Here is a 9,427-nt window from a genome sequence, read left to right as displayed (position 1 = left end):
GCATCCTTGGTTTCCACTTTCATGGATTCAACCAACCACGGATCAAAAATATTCGAAAAAACTTCCAGAAAGTTCCATAAAGCAAAACTTGAATTGGCCACTTGCTGATAACTATTTATAATGCACTTACATTGTGTTAGGCACTGTAAGCTATCTAGAGATGATTTAAAGTATGGCAGGTTAAATACAAACACTACATGCTTTTAAGAGACTTGCGCATCCAACGGATTTTGGTATCTGCAGGGTGTCATGGAATTAATTCCCTGTGGACACCAAGGGATGACCGTACAGTCCCTGAACCTACCTGACCACTCTGAGAAAACAGAGCTTAGAAAATGCTGCTCCAGATATGAAAATCAGTGTGAAAACAAGTGGAAATTGGAAATAATGGAATTTGGTATCATATGAAAATTACACAAAAGAAAACACACAGGAAGATACTGCTAACATGAAAGCCTTTGTTTTTAATTTGGTTGATACACATTTGACAAAATATTTTAGAATAAAACAATCCATAAACAGGCACCAAGTACTTACAGTAACAACTGTGAAAAACACAGAACTGGTGTATTCTTAAAAAGTCATATTTATAAAACTTTTTGTGGTGAATCTGGAAGACTTTCGGTTCTGCTCATGACCCTGGTCTGAAGCCCCAAAAGACGGTGCGTAAGGCCCAGGAGGAGGTGCAACTCGTAACACATTTGGCAAGCAAGGATCACCTGTTGGTATGAGCTCACAGGGAAGGGAAGGGCCAGATCCTGGGGTAGGGTACAGAATGGAAGATTCCAAAGGAATCAACTAAGGACAAGACCTAAAATCACCCCCCTGCTTCGCAGGTTCCTACAGGAGAAGACTGCAAACTATAGTTTAAACTGACTCAATTTCCCCTCTTTTAGCAGGAATTCAGCAACCCTGAGACTCCACATTCCCATGACATAAAAGCTAATAATCACCTAAAAGTGGTTCAAGATTAATAAACTAACATTTTATGACCAAATAGAAACTTTAAAATAATTTTTATGATCTGAACACACACTTAAGAGAACAAAACTTCTCAGAATTTTCATGCCTAATTTCCACCGTCCAAAATCAGTTGCACAAGAAAGATGTAACTAGATGTTCCCAACTGGGTACGACTTAGTCTTGTTATATAGAACACCTACCTCTTCATATTACTCAAATATACTAAAGAAATTAGAGAAATTTTACCCATATGGAATACACAATATGCATTTATTGACTTATACAACAGCCACATAAACAAGAGACCAAAAAAAAAAATACAAACACTTACTCTTTGTAACACCACTGAGACACACACAGTACACCAAGCATCAGGATCTACTGACCCTACCAGGCTTTCTAACTGATACTTTCAACAAATGGGTTCAATGAACAACTCTGTAGAGCACATATCCACACCAGGTTTAAAAATCAAATTTGCTGCTCCTCCAGTGGAGGTTCCAGAGCTTCCATCAGCTTTTTATTTGCTTCCTCATTATGCCGGCTTTGACAATGAGTTAAATGTTTCTTAAAGCCTCTTGGAAAATTTGATTCAAAATTACAACGTGGACATTTAAGCAAACTTTGCCCATGAGCAGCTACATGATTTTTAAGGAGAGATTCTAAAAGAAAAGCTTTTCCACAAATTGTACATTTGTAAGGACTATGAACATTATGCTTGTTAACCAAATGATGCAAAACAGCACCTTTTTTCATAGCACGACAGCAACAAATTTTGCAATAATACTTTCCTTTTCCACGCTTCATGTATTTTGCAATCTCTTCTTCAGAGATAAAAGCCTCTTTTTCCTCGGTAAACTGCAATACATTTTTGGACTGCTCTGGACTAATAATGTCCATTTTGTTCTCTTTACTAAAATCAATAGATTCCACATCAACCTGCTCTTGGTCACTGCTTGATTCTTGGCCCTTACCATCTACTGCATCCAAATCTGCTTTAATACACTCACTGCTACTAAGCTCAGCATCAGAGTTCTCTTGGTTGTCTTTCTTGAGCTTCTTAGAGGAAGGAAACAGAGCGTCTTCCGAGAGTCTCCTAGGTGTAGCCATTAGTTCCTCCTGGACTGAAACATCACACTTTTGATCATCTATGGCATCTGCCTGTAGTTCTTCACCAAGCCCAACTGCCTTCTGAGACTCCGAGAAGACGGCAGACTTTGGAAGTTCAGGGAAAAGGGCATGCTTCCGGGGCTCTGGAAAAAGAGCACGTTTTCGTGGTTCAGGAGAAGCAGGAGGGGCGGTTTTGGTAGGCTCAGAAAACAGGGCAGGCTTTCTAGGCTCAGTATTGACAGAGAGAACAGGCTTCCAGATATCAGAGGCTGCTTTGGGGGACTCAGATGGCCCAAAAGGACCTGATTTCCGGACCTCAGGGAAGACAGGTTTCTGAGGTTCGGTGAAAAAGGAAGACTTCCAGAGATCAGGGGGACCACCACGGGAACTCTTCTGGGACTCAGGATAATCAACTGAAGCAGGAGATGTTTTCCGCTGATCAGGAGAAAACTGATCAGGAGACCCTGAGGGCTTTCTGAGCTCTGGAGACCCTGCTGGACTCCGGATCTCTGGGGACAGTGTTGGGCCAGGTTTGCGAGCCTCAGGAGACTCTGGAGGAGCTGTCTTCCAGTGCTCAGGTGACAAGGTGGCAGTGGTCTTTCGCAGCTCCGGTGGGCCAGACTTCCACGACTCAGGAGACGCAGGAGATTTCCAGGAACCAGACGAGACTGATGAAGACTTCCAGGAGGCAGAGGACACGGACGGAGCCGGTTTCCAAGGTCCGGGAGACACAGATGGAGCAGGTTTAGCTGGCTTCCAAGGTCCTGATGATGCTGACGGACTAGATTTCCAAGACCTGGGGGATCCAGGTGGCCCTGGCTTCCAAGAGCCTGGTGACACAGCTGGGGCTGGCCTCCGAGGCTCTGAGGAGACAGCAGAGAACAGCTTCCAAGGTTCAGGAGACACTGATGGGGACAGCTTCCTCGGCTCAGGGGAGACAGTCTGGGCTGGCTTCCGAGACTCCGGAGATGCAGTTGGGGATGGTCCCCAAGGCTCTGGGGAGGCAGCTAGTACTGGTGACTCAGGGGATGGGGCTGAAGGTGGCACCAATGTTTCTGGGAAATGGGAGTGTTTCTGGGGTTTGGGATTAGTCAGAGTGGCCTTTATTGGCTCAGGAGACACAGGAGCAAGTTTCTGTGGTTCTGGAGAAGGAACAGGGACTTGTTTCTGAGATTCAGAAACAAGAGGGGCTGGTTTTGGAAGTTCAGGAGAAGAGACAGGGGCTGGTTTTGGAGGCTCAGGAGAAGGAAGAGAAGGTGTCTGTGGCTCAGGAGAAACAACAAGGCCAAGCTTCTGAGAGTCCAGGGAATGAAGAGGGGCAGGTTCTGGTGGTTCTGGAGACACAACTGGGCCAAGTTTCTGTGTTTCTATAGAAAGGGCAGGGGCAGGCTTCAGGAGCTCTGCTGAACTGGAGGCCATGTTCTGGTGTTCAGGAAGAGGAGGGCTTTTCACAGGTTCTGCTTCTTTGCTGAACTGATTTTTTGGTTTCTCATTCCATTTCTCTGCGGCCGAATGTTTAGATGTGATGTGATAGTATACATTAGAGTACATCTTGCTGGTGAAAAAGCATTTATGGCAGTGAAACAGCTTTGCACTTTTCTGGTAAAATATCATTTTACCTAACCCACCGGCATCCATTTCATCACAAAATTCTGGATGGATGGTACCCATGTGGATTTGTACATTTTCATAATCTGTGCCTCTGAAATTGCAGTGATCACACTCCAAATGTGCCGACGCCTTACGAAGTTCCTGGAATACTTCCATTTTTCTAACATACACGATTTTCTTCTTTAAAAACAGTGCTGCGACAAAGGAGAAATAAATGAGTGATTTTCAGGGATCATAATTTGAATGAAATGCTATTTCTACTCCATTCTATACTTGAAAAATTTTAAGTCTAGAACGGCATACGCATTTATTATAAATATCTCTATAAAGACTGTGAAGAGAAGGGAAAAATATAGCTAATTTTTAACCAAGTCCCAGGAACCCTGCTATTTTTACATAAATCATCTCATTTAATCCTAACAATATGACTCCAATATTATTTTCATCTACATATGACGAACCTAATGTTCAAAGTCAATTACCCAGGTTATAAGCCTGATTCCAGAATTATCTACAGCACGTGCCTTACACTGTAATACCCCGAATCAACAAGCTGTTAGCACACAAAGGCTGAGTAAATGTCAAAGTTAAAGCTAAGCTATTCAGGCAGAGCAAGAAACTTTAGACCCACTTTACAAAGTGCTTGTTAAATTAAATCTAACTGTGAAAAGACAACTTTTAAAAAAAAGTCAACATATCTTGTAATGCTTTATCCATCCTAATGTATTTTTATCCATTCACTTAATAAATTAATTATTTTGTGCCCTACGCTCTTCTAGGTGCTTGGGTTTCAGGTGCTTACATGCAACGTGGTGCTTACATCAGCTGAGAAGAAACGAGGTGGAAGACAACACCGAGAAGGCTCTCAGCAGAGACATTAAAGGCTGTGAGGGGGTTTGCCAAAAACAGCAACTGAGACGGAGGACACCCTTGAGGCAACTTGCTTACCAGAAAACAGGACTTTTAAACTTTTAAGCTGATCTTCTTAGGCAGTAAAAGTTAAGAGAAACTCACATACTCATTCATGAGGACCAGACATCCACACAGTATCACTTCCCAAGGGCAGTCACTCTACTTATCTATCACTAGAGAGAAGTTCTATGTTTACAAAAGGGTACATACATTCTATACAGATGAAGTATTATACATATTTTTCTGCAATGAGCTTCCATTCAAAGAAGAGAAGTCTGTGGCTCAGGAGAAACAACAGGACCAGACCCCAGGGAAGTGAAAGGAACGTGTTTTGGTGACTCTGAGAGCAACTGGACCAAGTTTCTGATTCTACAGTAAGGGCACATACAGGCTTCTGCTAAATTAGAAGGCATTTCCTAGGGTATCTTTACACACAGGCTAAGCACTGAAATTCCTTATACAGATCTTTGAATGTGAGGGTATTTTTGTAGGGGAAATTCCAAGAAATGTTTCGAAGGCTATTTGCAACTGAAACTAATGTTTCACCAAACTCTCAAAAACCTGCAGTACTATTACATACCTTACATACCAAGTGCGTCTATGTGAGGGATAATTCAAGAATTCCCAACTCCCTCATCACCAGAGGATCATTACACTTGAAACCCTTGCTACTCCTTGGGTGAAAACTGGCATCTCACTATTGTTTTAATGTTCTTTAATGAGAAAGACTGAGTATCTTCCCTTTTTATCAGCCAAATGTATATCTTTTTTCTAGGATGTACTTTATGCATTTAATTATTTGTAAATAGTCTTTGTATATAAAAGAAGTCAGCCACTTTATGGAAACTACCTTCTCAATTTACCATTTGTCTCTTGACTTTATTTGACTTTTTTTTTCCTAAACTACATCATGGGTTGGCCCAAAAGTTCATTCAGGTTTTCCGTAACATATCATGGGAAAATTCAAAAGAACTTTTTGACCAACTGGTTTACACAAAAATTAAAAATTTAAAACTGTTTCTCTTATGACTGTGTTTTAAATTATGCCTTCTCATTCAAATATTTTTTTAATAACTCAGTATTTTTCCTATGATGATAACTTCATTCTCTTCTTACATATTTCTATCTTTAATTCTTTGGCGTCCAGCCTGTTTTTGACCCCAAATGGATAGTTTTCATCTCAACATTGATTACACATGTAATCAATGACACATAATGTTCTTTCCCTGACATGCAGGGTTCTATTTAGCAATTACTAAGTCCTGTGATTCTATTCTGGACTCTATTCTACTCTCTACCAGTTATATCAGGTATGCCCTTCTTAGCAAGGATCCAACAACTGCTAAACCAGATTCTGTAACTAACATAATTAATACATGTTCGTATACCACTATTAATATGGGTATGTATGCTTTTAATGTTTTCCCTTAAGAACTCTAAGCACTTTTTTAAAATGCACTCATCATAAAATATTCTCTTAAATGTTAGAAAGTGAGAAACGTTAAAAGTAAACAAAAATATATGCAAAGCAATGCTACTAGAACATCACTGTATAAATTCAGGACAAAAACTTTTAGAACAGGGAAGAAACATAGACCACCATGTTCTTTCATTAGTAGACTTACCAGGTGTCTTAGAAGAATTCTTTAAAATGGTCTTCAAAGGGCAGGCAAGTGTACATGGCTTTTTGACTAGACCACAGAAAACAACGTATAGTACATGAAGGACAAAAATGAGAAGTTGAACCTGAAAAAAACAAAAGGAAGGGTAATTAAAATTACTTCACTGTGAAAATCTGTGCCCTCTATAATTCTGATAATTTCTCTCACTATCCTGCCCCTTCCAACAGCAACAGGGGTCCAATCCAAAGCCTAGACATTAACTTTAATAAAATGACACCAAAGATTACGGTAGATAATATCCATGACACCACCCTCGTTGAGTATCAATTTAATGATCCACTATGGAATTATATACAGAGTACATCACGTAAAACGCTGGGCTGGATGAATCACCAGCTAGAATCAAGACTGCCAGAGAAATGCCAACAACCTCAGATATACAGATGACACGCCTCTAACACCAGAAAGCAAAGAGGAGCTCAGGAATTCCTTGATGAGGGTGAAAGAGAAGAGTGAAAAACCATTCAGAACATTCAAAAAACTCAACATTCAAAAACCTAAGACCATGACATCCAGTCCTATCACTTCATGGTAAATAGAGGGAGAAAAAGTGGAAGCTGTGGCAGAGTTTATTTTCTTGGGCATCAAAATCACTGTGGATGGTGAATGCAGCCATTAAATTATTAGGCTGATGCAAAAGTATGGTTTTGCATTGTTAAACTTTGCAGTTTGTTACTGGAATACATTCTTAAGTAAATGCGGTCACGATATACCTCATTTTAACATGCATTTCTCACTTTATGGCTTTTTTTTTTTGCTAATGACATTACTTGCTGTTTATTTTAGACTAGGGAAATGATGTTAGACAAAAGGCAAATTCAAGTGGTTTTTTTATTCGAGTTCAAAATGGGTCATAAAATGCACCAGAGACAATTCGCAGCATCAGCACTGCATTTGGTGCAGAATCTGCTAATGAAAGTAGAGTGCAGTGGTGGTTCAAGAAGTTTTACAAAGGAGACAAGAGCCTTGAAGATGAGGAGTGCAGTGGCCGGCCACCAAAGTTGACAATGATCAACTGAGATGATCATCGAACCTGATCCTTACAACTACATGAGAAGTTGCCAGAAAACTCAACATCAACCATTCTACAGTTGTTCAGAATTTGAAGCAAATGGGAAAGGTAAAAAGGCTTGATAAGTGGCCAGCTCGTCAGCTGACCACAAATCAAAAAAAAAAAAAAAAATCATCCTTTTGAAGTGTCGTCTTCTCTTATTCTATGCAACAATGATTCATTTCTCCATCAGATTATAATGTGAAACAAAAAGTAGATTTTATACAACAACCAACGATGACTGGCTCAGTGCCTGGACTAAGAAGCTCCAAAGCACTTCTCAAAGCCAAACTTGAACCAAGAAAACGTCATGGTGATCATTTGGTGGTTTGCTGCCCATCTGATCCACTACAGCTTTCTGAATCCCGGCGAAATCATGACGTCTGAGATGTATGCTCAGCAAGTTCACGAGATGCACCCTCAACTGCAACGCCTGCAGCTGGCGCCGGTCAACAGAAAGGGCCCGATTCTTCTCCACAATAACATCCAACCACATGCCACACAACCAGCGCTTCAGAAGTGCAATGAACTGAGCTAGAAGTTTTGCCTCATCCATCATATTCACCTGACCTCTCGCCAACAGGTACCACTTCTTCAAGCATCTCAACAACTTTCTGCAGGGAAAATGCTTCCACAACCAGCAGGAGGCAAAAATGCTTGCCAAGAATTCATCGAATCCTAAAGCATGGATTTTTATGCTACGGGAATAAGCAAACTTTACAGTTAAGGAAACTGAAACCTAGACATTAATAACTTACTCAAGGTCAGGCAAATAGCATCTGATGAAGGACCACAATAATGTTCTGCTATCTATCCAGTTTCTTTCTCAAATACCTCAACCAAGTTACTATAGTAAAATTTAGTAAGATCTTGAAAAGCCAGTAAATGGGCCAAAAACAATTACATGAAATGAATCAAACATTCAGAAGAACCCCTGGAGAAGGAAACGTCAACCCAGTTCAGTATTCTTGCCTGGGAAATTCCATGGATAGAGGAACCTAGCAGTACAGTCCATGGGGTCCCAGAGTCTGACATGACTTAGTGACTAAATAACAACGTATATACACAATAGCACTGCTCTTCACCTTTGCTTATTTTTTAAAAAATATTAAACTTTAGAGAAATTTTAGGTTTAAACAGCAATTGAACAGAAAGTTCTGCGTTCTCACATTCCTCCTTTCCTCCTCTGCAAATCATTTCTATTATTAACACTGTATTAAGCTAGTAAATTTGTTACAGCCGACAGGGAAGCCCAATAAACAAATGTATGTTACTAACTGAAGCCCACAGTCTGTAACAGGCATCACGCATTCCTTCATGGATCTATCACAGATCCACACAAACTAACTGCTGTAACAATGCCGCGTTCCTCACAACCAGTCTCTGTAGTTTAGCTTTTTTGTATACATTTTTTAAAACTGTGATAAAATACAGCATAAACTTTACCATTCTTACCACTTTAAAAATGAACAAACCATTCAATTTACCATTTTTAAATGCATAATCTAGTGGCACTAAGTACATTCACAATGTTGTATGGCCATTTCCATTATCCATTTCCAAAATCATCACAAACAAATTCTATACCCATTCAACAATTCCCTCTTTGAGAGGAATCATAAAATATTGGGGGTTTTGTGCGGGGCTTTTTCTACTTAGCATGTATATACTGAAGCATGCATCATAATTTCATTTTTTCTAGGATATGCAGCAGCCCACTGTATATACCACAACTATCATCTGTTGACAGTCATGTACACTGTTACCTCCTTTGGCTACTCTGGTTGAACAAAGACTGTACTTAGTCATTCAGTCGTGTCCGACTCCTTGCCACCCCATGGACTGCAGCCCGCCAGGCTCCAAGCAAGAATACTGGAGTGGGGTGCGATGCCCTCCCCCAGGGGATCTTCCCACCCCAGGGATCGAACCCAGGTCTCCCAAATTGCAGCCAGATTTTTTTCCTCACTGAGACACCAGAGGAGCCCTCTTTTTGGCTACTCTGAATAAGGCTGCTATGGACACTGGTGTACAAGTACCTGGGTCTCTGCTTTCAATTCTTTGGAATTTATACCTAGGAGGGGAACTGCTGGATCATACT

General features: G+C 40.6%; 1 protein-coding gene across 1 annotated transcript; it reads right to left on the bottom strand.

Moving 5' to 3' along the window:
- Positions 1 to 487: 487 nt before the first annotated feature.
- Positions 488 to 9,427, bottom strand: CHAMP1 (chromosome alignment maintaining phosphoprotein 1). Its single transcript, XM_068984502.1, has 3 exons — positions 9,366 to 9,427; positions 6,222 to 6,342; positions 488 to 3,878 (listed from the first exon to the last, which is right to left on the bottom strand). The coding sequence occupies exon 3, from the start codon at positions 3,838 to 3,840 to the stop codon at positions 1,435 to 1,437; it is 2,406 nt and encodes an 801-aa protein (XP_068840603.1). The 5' UTR covers positions 3,841 to 3,878; positions 6,222 to 6,342; positions 9,366 to 9,427; the 3' UTR covers positions 488 to 1,434.

This window comes from Capricornis sumatraensis, chromosome 12 (assembly GCF_032405125.1).
Source record: "Capricornis sumatraensis isolate serow.1 chromosome 12, serow.2, whole genome shotgun sequence".
NCBI classification, from domain to species: domain Eukaryota; kingdom Metazoa; phylum Chordata; class Mammalia; order Artiodactyla; family Bovidae; genus Capricornis; species Capricornis sumatraensis.
The sequence above is the reverse complement of the archived record's forward strand: the minus strand, read 5'-3'. Positions and strand labels throughout refer to the sequence as shown.

What these genes read in the sequence shown, in the direction of transcription:
- CHAMP1 (XM_068984502.1), bottom strand. Translation starts at nt 3,840, where the DNA reads ATGGAAGTATTCCAGGAACTTCGTAAGGCGTCGGCACATTTGGAGTGT.